The sequence below is a fragment of the Canis lupus genome, chromosome 17 (assembly GCF_011100685.1).
Source record: "Canis lupus familiaris isolate Mischka breed German Shepherd chromosome 17, alternate assembly UU_Cfam_GSD_1.0, whole genome shotgun sequence".
In the NCBI taxonomy this organism is placed as follows: domain Eukaryota; kingdom Metazoa; phylum Chordata; class Mammalia; order Carnivora; family Canidae; genus Canis; species Canis lupus.
In genome coordinates, this window is record NC_049238.1 from 19,216,340 (window position 1) to 19,234,384 (window position 18,045).

The following is an 18,045-nucleotide window of genomic DNA, read 5'->3' on the forward strand; positions in this document are numbered from 1 at the left end:
CCCAGGAAGCAGAGCCCCATCTCCAGCCACTGATGTGGTTAGCTACCTTGTTGGAGCTGGCAAAGCCGTTGGTGTTGACATCTGGGGTGACTCCTGAAGCTGCCATATAGGTGCTGCCAATGGTTTTGATCTTGGTGATGACCCGGAATTTGGGATTGTCCAGAAGCTGAGCCAGTGTTGAAAAATAAAGAAACGTCAGTAGAGTCTAGGGAGATGAATGAGCCAACTAATGACAGATGTGCCTGTTCACAGCAACCCAAGTCTTCCAAGAGATGCTTTCCTAAAAACCCCTACCTATTCTGTTTGTTGGGCACATGATGTTAGGCAGTCTTCCTGATTGAGCCTGTTTCTAGGACCTTAACATGGGACAAAGCTGCCAGGCCCCTAGGGTGTTTGAGCATATATGTAAAAGTATTTTCCTTGGTATACAATTTTCTTTTTTTTTTTTTTTTTTTTTTTTATTTTTTTTTTTTGGTATACAATTTTCTTAATAAATATTTACTGAATCTGAATTTGGGGGTAGGAGGAACCTGGGGCCTCAGGATCTTGTTTTGGCCAGTCTTTATGCTGTGAACTTGTAGGCAACTTCCCAGGCTCCGCTTTCCCCACTCAGCTCCACCAGGCTACTAAAGTTCCTGCATCACAGGGAGGCTCATCTAAGAAAACGAAGCAGACAGGGTAACTACAACTTCCCTTTGGCTTCTGCAGCCTGTCCTGAGAATCTGGAATGAGCTGGCTTTGCGGCAGGAGAGAAGCAGGATGGGCACTCACAGAATCAAAGTCTGAGATGATCTCATTGAGGAAGCGCAGACACTCAATGCCACCATTATTGATGCTCTCCTCTGTGTAGAAGTCGGCAAAGTTGGGTAGAGAGGCAAACATGACTCCAATCTCATCGTAAGACTGGCTATACAGCTCCTAAAGAGAGGCAGGGCCAGAGTGCTCAAAGAAATACCAGTGGAATGATGTGCCACAGAAATGAATCTATCTTCCACACACATTTTAGTACATTCAGCTTTTTGGACAGTTCCCTCCCAGATTATCCTAACTTTGGGTTATAAGGCAGTGGCTCATCACAACTTTGAGTAAGTAAAAAAGTTTCTCTAGGCCCTGTAACAACTCTAGCTTTGAGAAAGAGGATGGAGGATGGAGTTGGGGGAGTGAAGCATAAGAGCCCTTCCATGTGAGGGGATCACAACTGACTGGTAGGCTCCAGCCAAGGCCTCATCTGAAATGGGGCCTTCTCATGATGTGCAGCCCACGGAAAATCTTAGTAGTGCCCTTTACTGAAAGCCTGTGAAATTCCTCCCTTGCTTATGTTGCAGTTGCTGCTTGTGTGCAGCCCTGCCTGGACCAGTGCCAACTCTTCTGAGACAGCCTTGGCCCAGAGGGGCTGATGAAGGCAAGATCAGCCTCATGGCTACAGGCTACGCCATGAGGCTGCCCCTCACACCTCATCCCTCTTCTTGGACCCCAGGAAGTGGCGTGCCACGTGCTCAGGCAACATGTTGGTGACCAAGGCCTCATTCCAGCGCCGCATCTCGTAGACACGTTCCTTCTGGTCATGGACCTCAATCTTCCACAAAAACAGTGTCCTTGCCAGTTTTTCAACCTGTGGACAGACACAGGCAAGGTGTGTGCTTTAGCTGGCTGTTTGATGAAAAGACGAACAAGTTGGAAGGCTTCTACGTGGAAAAACGCAGGAAAATGGCTAAACGGCAAGGGAAAGACAACATAGACCCACCGACTCAAGGCCACCACAGCAAGGACTCCAGCCTCGCTGTGGTTATGCAGAGCTCCAAGAAGCCTTCTGGATATTTGGGGAGCGGGGATAGCCCTAATTCTGGGACCTCATTCTAGCTACAGGTCTATCTTGGAGCCGGGTGGCAGCACTGGGAATCTCAGCTCAGGGTGGAGTTCCCACCTCCTTCTGGCCAGCAAGTGTCTGGGAAATGCCGTACTTTCGCTGGCAAACCACTGGGGGGCACTTGGGCTGACATGGAACCTCTTCCCCTCCCTCTCTGCTTTTTTTCCCTTCAGAACTTCTATCACCTTCTTTCCCTTTCTCTTCTGTTCCCATGGTGAGTGTGTTAGTGACCCCCAGAGCCTGGGTGGGTGAAAATCCTCAGGCCCCTGGCCCCAGGAAACAGCCTATTTTCTCTAAGCTTTTACACCTGCTCCGTGTGCTGCTTCAGCATGCTGGGGGCAGTCAGAAGAAGAGGTTAAAAAAAAAAAAAACAAAAAAACTGCTCTTGTATTACAAGGGAGAGAATGAGAAAACAGCTGGCGACAGCTTGGCCATGCCAGGCTGGATAAGGGAGACCAGCATTCCTTAACAGCTTGGTTTTTAGATCCTGAGCCTGCTACTCAGGAGGTTGTGTGCAGAGGAGGGTGTGCAGGCACTCACGTGGCGTGAGAAGTAGTAAAAGCTCAGCATCATGACGAAGATCATCACTGTCATGGAGTACTTGGAAGGCACCAGGGGCAGCCTGCAGGGCAGAGAGGAATCCATCTGCCCATGCTGCCCTCTTGGAAGGGAGTTTGATTCCCTCCAACTGGGCTGTGCCTTTCCTGTCCCCCTGGGCCAGAAACTTCCCAGCTCTTTAAGCACTTTCACATCAAGTCCAGACTCTCACATGTAAATCTTAAATCACTGGACTCCTAAATAGCCTAGCCCTGCCCCCTCCGGGAATCCACATCAGAGCTCCCCAGATGTTTTATAACTGCTTCATCAACTGGTAACAGCAGTAAGTGTGACCTCTGGAGAAAGAGACTAGCATTGCTGTGATGGGACCAAGACACCATTCTATGATTTTTTAGTAACTTCACATTTTTGTATGGAGCTGCAGTTTTCATTACTATACAGTAGTCCATTGTATGAATATATCACAACTTGTGTACCCATTTGCTATTGACATAGAGTTTTCATCTGCTTTGGATGTTTGTGTGTATGTGTTGCTATGATGAACGTGACTATGGATGATCCTGCACACGCCCTGGGACATAGAAATGTGCACAAGTTTCTATAAGGAATGTAGGGAGCAGTGGAATTGTTGGGTCAGAAGTCTATTTGCAACTTTACTAAATTCCAAGTTTTCTAAAATGGTACCAATTTATAGTCCCATCAGGAGTGAATTACCATTGTACTTGATAATCCCCTGACGTCTTAATTCCTGCCAAACTGGTAGATGTGTAGTGGTCTTTTGTTTTGGTCCCTAATTCTCATGTCCTTAATTATGTGGATGCCTTTCATTTATTAAGTGGCCAAATTCTAAAAATTCAGAGCTAGAAGGGACTTTGGAGAACTTCTAGTCCAGCGTCCTCTTCAAGACCTGAAACAGACTCAAACGCTGGCCAGCCTGCGACCCCAGAGAGCTTCTACATAGGGTGCAGTGCTCTTTCCTCCTCATTTTCCTGCAGTCTATCTTGCCAGCCAGTTACATGCAGCCATCACATCCATGTGGCTCTTCCCGCTCCCCTCACCCAGCCTGGCCCCTGTCCCACCCCTGAAACCACACGGCCGCTGCTCTCCTGATGAGGCCACAACGGCCAGGTCCACACCCAAACCATTCTACCTCTGCTCCTGCCCTCCTACAGAAACACTAACTTCTCGAAGAATTTCCCACACTGTGTGCCTCTGAAGTGTGACACAATGGACTTCCCTGGTCTCTAGAAGAAAAGGAAACTAAATGCAGATCAAAAAGGGGAAGCAGCTGCCCTTACCTGACAGTGCCATTGAGCCCAGAGGTGGACAATTCCTGCATCTTCTCTAAGGCGACCATGGGAAAGCTGTAGGACAGACAGTTGTCAGGTCCCATCTGGGGACAAGATGCTGATGCTAGCCAAACACAGACATAGCCTGGCTCTTCCACTCATCGAGAAGGGAAAGCATTACCCCATGATCACAGCCAACTAGTGGCATATTTGTGAGAAGTCACAAACCCTGATTCCATACAATCCTTTGATGAGCCTAAGGCCCATGACCTTGGAGTAGGGACTTGGGGGGTGGGAAGGAGGAGGCAGTATAGACATTTCATCTTACTCATGTTCCTGGAAACGTTTGCGGTCGTATTCGTCAAAGATGGGGCGCCAGGCATAGATGTTGATGACGGCCACAGCACCCGTGACGAGTAGCATGAGCGTGAGTTTCACCATGTGGCTGACCTGCACCAGCATGATGGTAGCGATGAGGGACAGCACGGCAACATAGTTGTAATACTTGGGGTTCTCTACGCAGCCATCGTCCACCTCCAACCCTGCAGTGCTGTTGTGTGGTCCTGTGTAGTACTGGAGACAGCTAAGCTGGAGGCCGGGACCATGGGGTGGGGAGAACACGGGTTGCAAGAGAACAGCAGACACTGGTCAGAGGCGGCTGGCCTGTGGCTGTGTACACGCAGCTGCCACGTCCCCCAGCAACCTCAGAAACACTGCCAGGACGATTTACCAGGGAACAGTAACAGAAAAGTTAGTAATTCCCACTAAGAGCTTGACCGTATCTCATTTGAGATTCATGAAAATTGTCAAGTATTTTTAGTATTGCCACCTTTATAGAAAACCCAGAGGCTGGACTTGTGCCAACTAGTGCAATCAGCAAGTGGTAAAGCCAGAGTGAGGAGTCGAGTTTTTAGCTTTCAAATACAACGCACTCCTGCGCATATCACACTGTTACTTAAGGAGGGGCCACAGGGCCAACCAGTGAGCCCCCCACTCACAGCCTTGCCGTGATGGCAGCCAGCCTCTGCTCAGACACTTCTGTTTCTGGAACCTGGTCCCACTGCTGGGCAGATGGAAGTCAGTGGAAAGTACATCCATAAACTGAATCAAACCTTTTTGTAACTTCTACCCACCAGTGCTGGTCTGGCTCTAGGGAAGTTCTCAGCATGTGGAAAGTTTTCATGCCTTCCTGGTCTTTTCACCCCTCCACTAGCTACAGGATCTTGAGATGTCCTGCACAGCATCCATACCCTATTAAACAATGGTCCCCAGACCTGGCGCCAGGCTCCAGGGGTGTTCAGAAACACGAGGGGCCTCGGGCTTCTCTTGCCTGTGCTTGGGTACCATGCAAGCAGGGGCACGTTAGGTTCTGGAGCTCCTAACTTATTCTAGTTGGACTTTGAATCAACTGGCCCTAGGTCTTTTTCACCTGGCCTGCTATCAGAGTAAGTCTCCATGGTGAGGTTTTCTTCCTGTGCTTAAATTGTTAAAGAAAATAAAGCAAATGATAGAACATTTATTTGAAAAAAGTAGGACTTGTAAGAGCACGTATATAGTACTGCCAAAATTGTTGGGAACCATGACAACTGACGAGAACATCAGTTGCAGATCCAAGCTGCCAATGCTCATCAGTAACTAACTGGTGGCTCTGAATCAAGAGATCTGAGCTTCCAACTGCTGGCCCCCCACCACCCCCAGGAAAGCATCTGGTTGCTCCCTTGGGACCTGCAGCTTCTCCATGAATTGAGGAGGGCAGAGAGGATCATTTGTCTGCCCCTAGCCATTTGGGCTCTAGGAAGGTCTGGCAACAGTCAAATAGACGAAGGCCAAACAGGAGAGCTCCTTTAGTGGAACAGGTTTACCTCCCTGGTCCTGCTGGATGCCAGACACTAGCCACACTGTAGGGAGCACTTCAGATACGCAGAATGCTTGCAAGTATTGTGCCCCGTGGGCAGTGACGTACAGAGCTTCTTTACAGCATTGGGATTTAGATCGGGTTAATCCTTGATTCTGTCACTTACTGGCTTTGTGATCTGAAACAAGTGAATTAACCTGAGCCTCAAAGCTGTAGTAGATAAGGACATCAACTTCTTGGAACTGTTCGATTGAGTCAACATCCAGAACAGGACCTGGAGCATGGTGTTGGGCTCTTGGACTCTGGGAGAACGAGGAGCTGGGAGAAGCAGGTCAGTCTCAGGTTTCTGCGGTACAAGACCCCCTCTGTTTGGCCAAGGTGATCTGTTTAGGTAACTAAGTGCCACTCCAACCCCATGTCAAGTGGTAGAGGACTGGTTGTTAAACTGCTCATCCTGGCTAATACAGAAGCCCTTCTCCACTGAGAGCAGGTGTGTTCCTTCAACAAACACAGCAGGAGCTCACCATGTCCACGACGTTGGCCATAACCAGAATGAAGATGGCTAACATGGCCCATGTGTTCCTGGCCCAGCGGGTCCGGTCGATCCAAGTCGAGAAGGCGACGAGCTTCTTAGGAAAGGCCTAGAATGAATGGAATTCCAGGGGCCATGAGTCTTGATAGTCTTTTCCTCCATAAGTATGACTGCTAATAACTCTGGTTGCTCCCCCACCTCCCAGGGACCTAAAAGTCCTTTGCCTACGAATCAACCAAAAACTGGCAAAGCTGAGAAGGTAGAGCAGGAAGCGGGTGCTCTGTTCAGTCCTACGGGAGGTGTCTGTGACAGAGCAGGGCATCAGATACCCGAGCCCTTTCTGCAGATGTGGTAACCTGCCCAGGACGCTGGGGGTGGTGCCAGCCAGCAGCAGTTCACTCTAAGTCCAAGCAGCAAGTCTGTGTCAGGGAACAATTTTCAGGGCCAGTAATCTTTGCCTGGCTGCTCTTGCCTTTCCTGCATCAGTTTACCCTGAGTCCTCCACATTACCTGACAAGCCCCTTGCTAGACTCGTTTCCCTTCAACACTGCTTTTCTCTTGTCGTTCTGATCAAAACTTCTGCATGGCACCCCAGTTCTTATAGCAGAAAATCCCAGTCTCTTTGTCTGGCTTTCCTGGTCCTTCAGAGTCTGGGGCCAACCCCCTTCCAGGTGGGCCTCCATTGCTTTTCTGCACATTTCCCGTTTGTCTGGGCTCTGGGGTACGCACCCGTGCTTGCTCAGCTGAGTGAATAACATGGAATGAATGGATGGATAAATGCCTGAACTGTCCTAACACAGCCAGTCTATTTGTAAGGAGCTGAGGGGACGCAGAACTCCATCCACACCACTTTCACTTCCAGGGGGCTGTGAGCCAAAACAAAAGCGGCTCTTACCCGGGGAAAGATGGCAGCCAGCGAGCAGATTGTCAGGATCAGAAGTAGAACCTCCCCAACCACAAAGGTCATGTAGTTTGTCATTAGCCTGTAACAAAGAGATGACACTCAGGGAGGGGGGCAGAGGGATGGGTGAGATCAGGGGAGGGGCTAGGAGAGGAAAGAAGGGGGAGGGCAGGCCCTCCACACTTGTACCTGGAACATTCCCACCACCAAGTCAGGCCTCCTGTGAGGGCTCCCTTCTTCACTTGACTTTTATGCCCCCCACTTGCCCCTGTCTGCATTCACATTTTGCTTATCCAGTTTTTGGCCTCTATCTCCCCCTGCTAGAATGTAAGTCCCCTGAGAGCAGGGGTGTCGTGTGCTGGGTTCACTAGATATTCCTCGCCCGTGGCGCCAGGCTTGGAAGTAGCCCGTAAGTATCCGTGCAGCGGCGTGCAGCGAACGAATGAATGCATTTGATCCTTCCCACAATCCTGAGTTAGCAGGGCAGGCATTTATCATCTTCAAGTTGTTAGTCCCATCATCATCTTTGGCTTCTGGAAGCTTAGCAACATGGCCACACAATGAATAGGCGAGGAGCCTGTGACTAAGTCCAAGGCTCTTTCTGGTTCCCCCAGCTGCTGCCAGGACAGGGCTCCAGCCTGCCTCCCCTCTCATGGGGTCCCTGCACAGGAGTGAGCTGCTGACAGGCCTCAGCAGCTGGAGCGAGGACTCCAGAACATCCCCCTTGCCCTGGGGGCCTGCTGCTGTGTGAAATCAGTTTGTACCTAAAGCCTAAAATCCATGTGCTAAGACGAAGCAAGAGAGGGAAGCCAGATCAGCCTTGGTGACTGAGCCATCTTCCATCTCCTTGTCCTACAACCACTCAGGCCCATGCAGCCACGGTCTCTATCCTCCTGGATCCCTCTGTCCCTCAGCTTCCTCAGTCCTGGCTTTGATGCCAGGGCTATTCTGGAACCCTGGGCTAGACAGGAGGAAGGAGGTCCACAAACACCTGGGCCTGAGTTCAGCTGGGCTGTTCCACTGGAGGCAAGGGAGAGACCTAGGTTTGCCTCAGGGTCATGCTCCAGCCCAGGCACCCACATCCCTCACGCCTCTGGCCTAGGAAGCTCCTGGCCTTCACCCTCTCCTGGCCTCTCGGCTCCTGCCATGCCCTCCCTCACCAGGGGTCGATGAGTATCTCGACCAGGGCCGTACAGAGCAGGACAACGCAGGAGCAGCTGAAGGCAGCCCCGCTCTGCTTTTCCTTCTCCACTGAGTAGCGGGTTTCCATCTCAGGGTCCATGAACCGCATGGAGAGGAGGAAGGTGTTTCTCTTCTTCACTCTGCAGTGGAAACACAGATGTCACACCCACACCTGCCTTGGCCCATCAGGAAGGGGCTCCACTCAAGATGGCTAACTTCCTGAGCCCCCAGGTTGGGGCCAATGAGGGGCGTGCAGAGGAGCCACTTACACCTGGGCAGACTCGCGCTCCAGTAGGGCCTCGTTGAGCAGCTGGTTGAGCTCATGCTCATCCTCTGAGGCGTCCACCACCCGGTCGGCCAGGTCCTGCAGGCGCAGCCTCCGACGTGGGTTGGGGAACGAAGGGTTGTCGGCCTGCAAGCCAGGGTGCCAGGTGGGCGCGAGTGGGAGGGGACGACAGGGATCACACTCAGCAGGACTCGGCCCTTGGTTCTAGAAACCACTTTGAGGGAAGTCTTCCCAGTGCTCCCACACGGCTCCATCCTGCTGGAGTCTGGTCCCAAAGTCACAATCCCTCCTAGTTTCCCAGGGTCCCTGACAGAAGCTCTGCTGTGGGACCACCTGCTAATGGCAGCCTGTTGGGAAGCAACCGCTGGCTCCGGGCAGGAGACTGGGAGGGGGAGACCGCTGCTAGGGCAGCACAGTCCTGTCGCATCCTGCTTGGAGGAGGCGGTGCTCCCCAGCCACTGTGCATTGGCATCTCTGGGGAGGTGAACGACCCCCAACCCTGGGGCTTAAGGGAGCTCTTTTTTAAACAAGATTTATTTGACAGAAAAAGAGCACAAGCACGGGGAGCTGCAGGCAGGGGGAGCTGCAGAGGGAGTGGGAGAAGTAGACTCCCTACTGAGCAGGGAGCCAGAAGTGGGGCTCCATCCCAGGACCCCAGGATCATGACCTGAGCCAAAAGCAGACATTTAACAGACTGAGCCACCCAGGTGTCCCCTGAAGGGAGCTGTTAAAGGAGGACACGTCTAGTTCATTTGGGGAAGGAAAGTGTGAGGTGGAAGGTGCTGGGAGAGGAAGGGACGCCCTTGTCACTAGTGGGGTGGTGGGGATGGGGTACCCACTACCATTTTTATTCCTAGTCACAGGGGAGAAGCATCAGCTCCAAAAATATGAATCCAGCCTGGGATTACACGGCCATCAGCCCCAATACTGACAGTGGCCCCACTGGAGCTGTGTGTACAGGTCCAAGAGCATATCTTGAAGCCAGAACCAAGACAGTGCGGCCTTAAGCGCAGGTATGCCACTGCTTGACAACAGGATCCTGTGTCACTCCTGTTCCCCAGCTCCAACCTTCTCTGTAAAATGACGTGGAAGGTCTGTTCTGGCACCAAGCACAGCACCTCTGGCCCCGAAGCCTATGCTGGAGGGTGCGGCTGATTGTGAGGACAGAAAAACCACAGGCTGCATGAACTATCTGCGCCCCTGTTACTAAGTTACACCGGGTCTATATTTCCCCTTTCTATCAAGAAAATCACGCTAGGGAAAAGCTGCCGAATGTCATGGTGATCCAGAGAAACCCAGTTAACTTTCAGCCCTTTCTCCTCTCTTGTGCTGCAGCACCTGTGATCTAAAAGCGGCAGGGCAGTGCTCCGGCCTTCCCGGCAGTGAGGATGGGGCGCTGCCAGCGAGCTTGCCTCAGCAGGGCGGAGGGCCGGTCTCAGAGCACCTGCCTCCGTCAGTGAATGTACTGGGGCGGCTCTTTAGTAAGGGGCAGGTCCCAGACGCCTCCCAAGATGGACCCTGTCTCCAGGGGGGAGAGCATGTTAACTCCTTTGGAAATCCCCCACCTGTGCCCGAGACTTGTGGAGTTTGGACGTCACCAGCAAGGTGAGCACACCCTGAAGTCTCACTTCCAGAACAGTCCGTCAGAATCTACAGAATTTTCCATGGATGCCCCCCTCGAAGCCAGGAGACTCGGACAGGAAAGCTAGCAAGGTCTCAGGGCTGAGCGCCTCTTTTGCCCTTTCTCACCTTGACCCTAGTAACCACCCAGGAGACATTGGGACCGGGGCAGGAGGTGACGCCCACTGTGTTTCTGCTATGAAGGAGCAGAGCCCAGGCCAGCAGTCAGGTCTCCTACTCCTACACAGGACACTTCCTGCAGCAACCTTCCCCTCTCTGTCCCCTGCTACACCCTGGCCCTCACTCCGCACACACCTGGGCGTCCTGTTCCTCGGGCTCCTCCGATGTGGAGCCGCTGGTGTGGATGCTCCCGTTGGGCTCCTTGGTTTCAATGAGGGCGGGGGAGCTGGGCTTGGAAGAAGCTGGCGCTCCATTTAGCAGGGGCTGTGGCAGAAAGAAGCGGCCGTCAGGGACACCAGACACCGCCTGCTGCCCACCTGCCCCAGCAGCCCTGGCTGGTCTACGGTCAGTCCGAAATCTTCCCACCAGAGTTTGGAAGCCTGTAGACCAAGAAATGTCACTACCTGACTCCTCCTCTAAAATAATTAATTCTAAAATGCCCTACTTTTCTGGTATCTATTTCTACTATTCGAATTTTTTCTCAGCAGAGAAAGACCCTATGGCTCCAACTCCTATTTCCAGAACAGCAACTCGACACAGTGACCACAGAGGTCTTCTTTGGTTGTAGCACCTGTCAAATGCCTTCCAAAAGTCTGAATAAATCCCACACGTGCATTTCCCCAGTGATGAGTATTTTTCCCTGATGGAATGAGTCAAACCCTGTAACACGGTGGAAGAGTCGGCTCATTTAACAAGCGCTGAGTCCCTACTTCATGACAGGAACTGTTCAAACCTCTGGGGATGCACACAGAACGTCTTGACTGCATGAGCTCACGTTCTCATGAAGAAAGGTAGACAACAGGAAAACAGTAAAATCAGCACAGCACATGCGAAGGGAATGAGCTCTGGAGAAAGGTGAAGCAGAAAAGGGGTGTGGGGATCTCTGGGAAGCGTGACAGTAAGGAGGAGGTCGGAGAGGTGTCACCTTGAGGATGACATTTCAGTGAAGACCTGACTGAGCGAGCAAATTCTGCAGCTCTCTGGGAATACGCCCCCCCCTCCCTGCCCCCGGGAAGAGGGAGAAGCTGGTGCAAAGGCCTTGCAACAGTCATGGGCCCGGAGCACCTGAGCACCAGCCAGGAGGCCGCCACGCTGGGACAGGGAGTGAAAGCAGAGCAGGGGGGTGAGCACCTGCCTGCACAGGGCCTTCCAGGCCTCCAGGGGACTCTGGCTTTCCCTCCAAGTGAGATAGAGACCAAAACAGGGTTTTGCACAGAATGGTGACAGGACAGCAGCTGGTGCTTCAGCAGGAGTGCTGCCACTGTGGAGAAGGGGCGGTAGGGCAGGGTGACCAGCTGGACACCAGCCATCCAGCCACACAGGCATTGCTGCCAGTGGCAGCCGTGAGAGCGGGCAGGTGGTGATTAGAGCCCTCCCTCAAGGGAAGGGTCAACAGAACTTGCTTGTGGGCGGTAAACAGGTGTCAAGCCTGTCTTGGGTGTTTGGTCTGAGCTGTTGGAAGAACAAAGTCACCACTGATGGAGATAGGAGGATGCAGGGACATGCAGGGCCTGGGACCTGGGTACCAGAGTGTTCATGCAGTTACACATTACAGGGGCCACTGGGTGAGTGCAGGCAAGCTGGCTGGGCCTGAGGTGGAGATCTGGGATCGTCAGAGGTGGCATTCAAGACTAGGTGAGGCTGGGCAGCCGCAGAGGTTCAGTGGTTTAGTGCTGCCTCCAGCCCAGGGCATGATCCTGGAGTCCCGGGATCGAGTCCCACATCGGGCTCCCTGCATGGAGCCTGCTTCTCCCTCTACGTCTCTGCCTCTCTGTGTCTCTCATGAATAAATAAAATCTTTAAAAAAAAAAAAAGACTGGGTGAGGCTGACAACAGGGCAGTGCGGGCAGGAAGAGGTCTGGAAGCTTTTCAGCACTCAGAAAGGACTCACTGTGAGGCCTCTCCTCACTCTCCTCCCCATCCTAATTTAATTCAACCATGGGGACAGATTTCTGCAAGTGGAAGTGTGTTCACTCCTGTGACTTCCCAAGAAGCACCTCTCACCACCTTCCTTCCTTCTTCCCACTGTCCCCTCCCACATCACTGTCATCCCCCCATACGGCCCAGGCATTACTGCTTCCGACCCCGTGATAGTCAAGCAGGTAAACATCACCTTATCCACGTCCAAGGTGGAAACTTCCTGAACAGCTGCTGAGCTGGCCACATGAGCTACCCCGGCCCTGAGGAGGTGTTCATAGGAGCTACGGCAGCTAGAGGTCAAGTTCCCTGAGACACAGGGAACAGCAGTGCTGGCGTGTGGCGGATATCTGACAGGTGCCTGGTGACCGCCACATGAGCAAGGGTTCACTGCTCCAATACAGAAAGAGCCCTGACACGGCAGAGAGGGGGACAAAGCCCCAGACAGAGCAGAGCAGTGAGGGGGCGCCACCGGGGGCTGGCAGGAGGGGAGCAGGCAAGGGGTAAAACTTTCAATGTGCAGAAACCTTAACCCAGTCTTTCTACTTCAAGAAACGTAAGTTTTTCAGGCTGGGGCATTAAGAAACTGTTAGAAGTCAACTTGACCAAAATAGCGAAACCCCTAACGGCCATGAAACGGCATTGAAGGAAGAGCTGAAAAGAGAACATGTTTCCACTGCAACCGGCACGGGCTCATTCGCGCGATGGAGCACTCAAGATGACAGTGTCCATGCACCTGACCACATGGCCGGTGCTCTGTCCTGTGCAGGCGGCGCCCTCGGCACAGGCCCCTTCCTACTCGCTCAGAGCTCCGGTGCTAACATTTGAAGTGAGGCAACCACAAACTCAACTTTTCCTCACTTGGAAGTTGAATAATAACTCAAGCAGAACAGCTTCGCAAAAGCCCCCTCTGCCCAGGCTCCTTCTGCCTCAGTTTCCTCATCTGTACCCTCAGAGGGGTGTCAGGGTGCCAAGACAACTCCTGATCCAAATTACACACCATGTAAGGGTTGTTGCAATAAGCAAAATAGGGCAGCCAGGCTCAGCGGTTTGGCGCCTGCCTTCGGCCCAGGATGTGATCCTGGAGACCCAGGATTGAGTCCCATGTCAGGCTGCCGGTGCATGGAGCCTGCTTCTCTCTCTCTGCCTCTCTCTCTTCCTCTCTCTCTCTCTCTCTCACCTGAATAAATAAAATCTTAAAAAAAAAAAAAAGAAAGAAGCAAAATAAAATACAAGATTAGAACAAACAAGGATGAGTGTCATCCCAAAGACATACCTGAGTGCTACTTTGTGACTTCAGGATGGTCCCTGATAAAACCAAATTTGTGGGTACTTTTTGAAAGGAACAGCATTTCTCTATTAAAAATTTTATATGCCAGAAATTATAAATTTCTTACCACTTTACAAAAGTAGCTGATTTCTCATTGCCAGTTACTGCCTTGTAGAACAGCTTGGAAGACACAGTTTTAATTTGTTCTAGTGAATATATTAAAGCTCTGCATGTAGCACTCTTAAAAATACAAAAGACTTGTTAATTTTGTGACAAGGTCAAGTCTTATTTCATGGGGCTCTATTTTCTACCCTGACACTTCCTAATTTTCCAAAAGTTTCCAACTTTTCTGAGTTCTTTGGAGCATTCCATTGTAGCTTAGACTTAACATGTGGCACAAAATACCTTGAGCTGTCCTTTGCTTTAAACATTTTTTTTAAATTTTTATTTATTTATGACAGTCACACAGAGAGAGAGAGGGGGGGGGGGCAGAGACATAGGCAGAGGGAGAAGCAGGCTCCATGCACCGGGAGCCCGATGTGGGGTTCGATCCCGGGTCTCCAGGATCGCGCCCTGGGCCAAAGGCAGGCGCTAAACCGCTGCGCCACCCAGGGATCCCTGTCCTTTGCTTTAACACTGGCACCTGGGGGCATTTTAAATCACTCAAGAGTGAGGTTGTGTCCTATCTACCTGTGCGTCCCTTGCAGCGCTGGGTTTGTGTGAGCTGCACACTGGAGCGACCCACACACATTTGGGGTGCACTGTGGCTGGCTGGCTGGGGGCATGGGCACTGCTCTGGCACCTACTAGATCTGCAATTTGTGCAAACTTCTGGGCCTCAGTTTCTTTCTCTGCACAGTGGGTATCACAATAGCCCCCTTCTTGCAGGGTTGTCTTAAGGATTAAGTGAAATAAGGGACGCACAGAAGCACTCCCTAAACAGTGATTTCAATTAGGGCTAATGGATGAATCTTAGATTCGTGTTTGATTCACTGGTCATCGCATACTCTTGGGGGAGGGGAGAAGGCATATAGTTCTATTTATTTTTTTATTTTTTATTTTTTTAAAGGTTTTATTTATTCATGAGAGATAGAGAGAGAGGGAGCGGCAGAGACACAGGCGGAGGGAGAAGCAGGCTCCATGCAGGGAGCCCGACGTGGGACTCGATCCCGGGTCTCCAGGATCACACCCTGGGGCGAAGGCAGCACTAAACTGTGGAGCCCCCCCCTCACCCCCGGGCTGCCCCATAGTTTTCTTTGAAAACTCATCAGGGGTCAGGTGTTCAGCCATAGCCCCTGAAGCCTCAGCAGACCAGCCGAAGCTCTGCCCTAGCCACCAACTAGGCGAAGCCCCGGCTGCGGGGCGGTCTCGGTCTCTGAGCACCGAGCTCCTTGGTTGTTAAATTCTCGTGACCGGTGGGGTCTCTAAGGGCAAAGCCAGTAGGAGCCGAGCCCTGTCCAGCCTCAGCAGAGGACGAGACGGGCTCAGTTCCGCAGCGGCCACTGGCGGCGGTGGCGGCCGGCGAGGGCTCGGGTCAGCCGGGAGGCGGGGCGGCCGCACAGAGGCCAGGCCAGGGCCGGACAGCAGGGCGGCCTCACTGCTTCCGTCCCCTTCTTTCTTGTCTCCGGCCCAGGGAACCTTCCCGCCCTCGGCCTTGGGTGGCCTCCTCCGTGACCAGGCCAACCCCGCTGCCTGTTCCCAGCATCCTCGGCGGCTCTGGGTGCTGCCCCTGGGCCCCCCGCCTCCCCCGCGCGCCGCTGTCCCCAGGGCCGCTGACACCCGGGGGCCTCCCCTCTGGCCTGGGAGGTGCAGCAGGGAGCCCCGCGTTCCTCCCCAGCCCGCCTCAGCCTGGGACTCACCGGGCCGGCGGGGCCGCGGCGGGCCGCTGTCTTCTTCACCTCGGGCCTGGACGCGATGATGAGGTAGGTCTCGATGCCCTTCTCGTCCAGGTACTCACAGCGGCTGCCCCCGTCGCCCGGCTCCACGTCGAACTCGCCCTTCAGGCAGTCCATGGTACTCTGGGAGATGTGCACCCGCCTGGACGGCAGAGGCCCGGGCCCGTCAGGCCGAGGACCCGGGGGGGGGCGCACGCGGCCCCCAGAGCCGGGGCGCTGAGGCAGGACCGTCCTCAGGCGCCGCCAGCACGGAGGGAGGCGAGGAAGTCGGGGGGCGCCCTAACTCCGTGGTCAGGTCCTACGGCTGCTTGCTGCGTACCTTGCAGCTTCCTAGTGGCAATACCTGCTGTCGGGCGTGGGGGGCTATAAAGCCGTTTCTGGGGAGTCACCACAGAGGGAGAGAAGGGCGACTGCCCTCGAGGGCTGCTCCCCGAGCCGGCCGGGGAACGTGCGGCCCTGTCCCCAGCCCGCCCGCCCCTGGGAGAGCGCCGGCCGGCTGTGCGGGTGCCTGGTGGCCCTGGGGAGCCCCGGCGTGCCCAAGCAGCGACGACTGGCGGCATCTGCAGCCCCCCAAGTGGACGAAGGGGCGGGAGCGCACACGGCTGCGGAGGCCCAGGCAGGAGAGGCTGCGCACTCGGCCTAGGAGGCGGGCACCCCGAGGGGGAAGCTGCTCCGCTGCTCCGGGGGTCTCCCACCCACGCCGCAGCCCTGAGGGGTGGGCGGCCCCTTCCCTTCGCCCCCGCCCCTCCCTGCTGGGAAGGAACGCTCGCTCACCCGGGGATGCCACCGGCCTCCATCTTGTTGGCCACGGTGACGTCGGTAGACCACACGTCGTACTGCCAGCGCTTCTGGCCCAGGACGCCCCCCAGCACGGTGCCCGTGTGCACCCCCACGCGCATGTCCACTCCGGTCTTCGTCTTCTCTCGCACATACCTTCCAGGGACACATGGAGAGGGGGGCTCAGCCACGGCCAGAGCAAGGTGGCCAGCCCTCCACGCCCTGTGGAAGGAATTCTGCACAGGCTGTCCTCCCCTCCAGGCTGAGGGGACTATCGGGCGCCCCACAGCTTTCTGCCTGCACTTGAACTGGGTAACCTGTGTAAGGGTCCAACAGGCTAGACTGTACCGAAACTCCACATCATAGGCTCATACGACAGTGCGGGCAGGAACCGACAGGGTGCCCAGCGTCCACCTGTGCCGGGCACCGTGCCAGGGCTCATGTGCAGTGGAGAAAGGTGCCCCGTGGTGAGGGAAGTGGAGGCCAGTGATCCTGAACTCTCTCCCCACTCCCCTTCCAGTGCAGCATTTGTTTCTAGGCCAATGTCAGAGGAGCTCCAATCCAGAAGACGGTAACAATGCAAAACCGCTCTCTGGTGGCAAGGTATCCCCTACCTGCACCCCACCCCCCCGCACTGGTGGTGGTGCAGGGAGAAGCCTCAGCAAGGAGCCCCCTTCCCTCCCGAGGCCTGATCCAGCCAGGGCCTGTCTGGTAGGGCCTCCAAGCCACTTGTGGTGTGACAGTGACAGGGAGCGGCTTGGAGGCACGAGGGGGACAAGTGCAGTGTCCTCACAGCTCGCAGCACCAGAGGCGGAAGCCCTGGCTGGGAGCCCAGCACAGAGGCCAGGGTTCCAGTCCCACACCGCCACACACGGACTTCTTGCCCGGGGACGGACCTGGAGGCCCCCAGTGAGAAAACACCGAGAAAAGGGATGGGATGGACAACCTGGTGGGACCATCCAAATGAGTGGGGAGGTGGTGGTGACACACTTTACCATGAGTGCCACTTCTCCAGAAACCCACAGTGGATGGGGGCTGGGCCCCTCGGAGGCTGTGGAGGGCTTGTAGCCCCTCAGCCGTGAGGAAGGTGAGCCACGTCCCCACTGCCCAGAACTGGGGACTGAGCCGCCTCCTGGTAACACTCACATGATGTGGGGGCCTGGGGTGCGCTGGGTCCCTGTGACAGACCACTGCCCCTCCCCCCAGAGGCCCCCACTCACGAGATGGCCTCCACCATGGCGAGCCCCATGAGGATGGAGCAGACGGCGTGGTCCTCCCGGTAGTCGGGCAGGCCGCAGATGCAGTAGTAACAGTCCCCTAGGATCTTAATCCGCAGCTGGTGGTATTTCTGAAAGAACAGGGTGTGGGGTGTGACTGAGTTCCTCCTGGGCATGGGGGACAGGTGGACAGCAGAGCGCTCGGGGTCGGAGGCAACCGTGGGAGCCAGGGAGGGCCAGGCCCAAGCCACGAGGGGGACCCCCACCAGAAGTCGAGTGAGGCCCTCGTACTCACGGCCGCCAGCTTGTCGAAGCGGGCAAAGAGCTCGTTGAGCAGCTTCACGAGCTCCTGGGCACTGCAGGCAGAAGACAGCTGGGTGAAGCCCACGATGTCCGCGAAGAGGATGCTGCGAGGAGGGAGGGCGCCGCCGTGAGGCTCCACACAGTGTGCCGGGCTCCCCCCACCCAGCTCCTGCTCCCGACCATAGGCAGCTGGGATCACCCCCGAGTGGGGCCTTGCTCAAGCCCCAAAGCTGCGAGACCCCGACACTTCCAGGTTCTGATGTTCAGCTTACCCTGTGGGCCCCTCCTCTATGGGGCCTCCTCCCCCCATGCTGCCCACTCCTGGCCCCAGGATGAATCCACCCCTCCTGGAAGGAGCACGGCTGTTAGCCCCAGTGCTGGCCCTGAGTGGGGACAG

The 18,045-nt window shown here is 54.7% G+C and overlaps 1 protein-coding gene across 2 annotated transcripts in view; it reads right to left on the reverse strand.

Moving 5' to 3' along the window:
* Positions 1–18,045, reverse strand: part of ADCY3 (adenylate cyclase 3) — an 85,076-nt gene that overhangs the window by 3,397 nt on the left and 63,634 nt on the right. For both annotated transcript variants that reach the window (XM_038560937.1, XM_038560936.1), the window contains 15 exons: positions 17,641–17,752; positions 17,349–17,476; positions 16,126–16,284; positions 15,316–15,493; positions 10,406–10,534; positions 8,454–8,596; positions 8,163–8,324; positions 6,997–7,084; positions 6,094–6,210; positions 4,043–4,302; positions 3,724–3,789; positions 2,408–2,489; positions 1,454–1,612; positions 772–918; positions 47–166 (listed from right to left, as the gene is read on the reverse strand). In XM_038560937.1, coding sequence (XP_038416865.1) covers positions 47–166; positions 772–918; positions 1,454–1,612; positions 2,408–2,489; positions 3,724–3,789; positions 4,043–4,302; positions 6,094–6,210; positions 6,997–7,084; positions 8,163–8,324; positions 8,454–8,596; positions 10,406–10,534; positions 15,316–15,493; positions 16,126–16,284; positions 17,349–17,476; positions 17,641–17,752 — 2,050 coding nt within the window. The remainder of the gene's footprint in view (positions 1–46; positions 167–771; positions 919–1,453; positions 1,613–2,407; positions 2,490–3,723; positions 3,790–4,042; positions 4,303–6,093; positions 6,211–6,996; positions 7,085–8,162; positions 8,325–8,453; positions 8,597–10,405; positions 10,535–15,315; positions 15,494–16,125; positions 16,285–17,348; positions 17,477–17,640; positions 17,753–18,045) is intronic.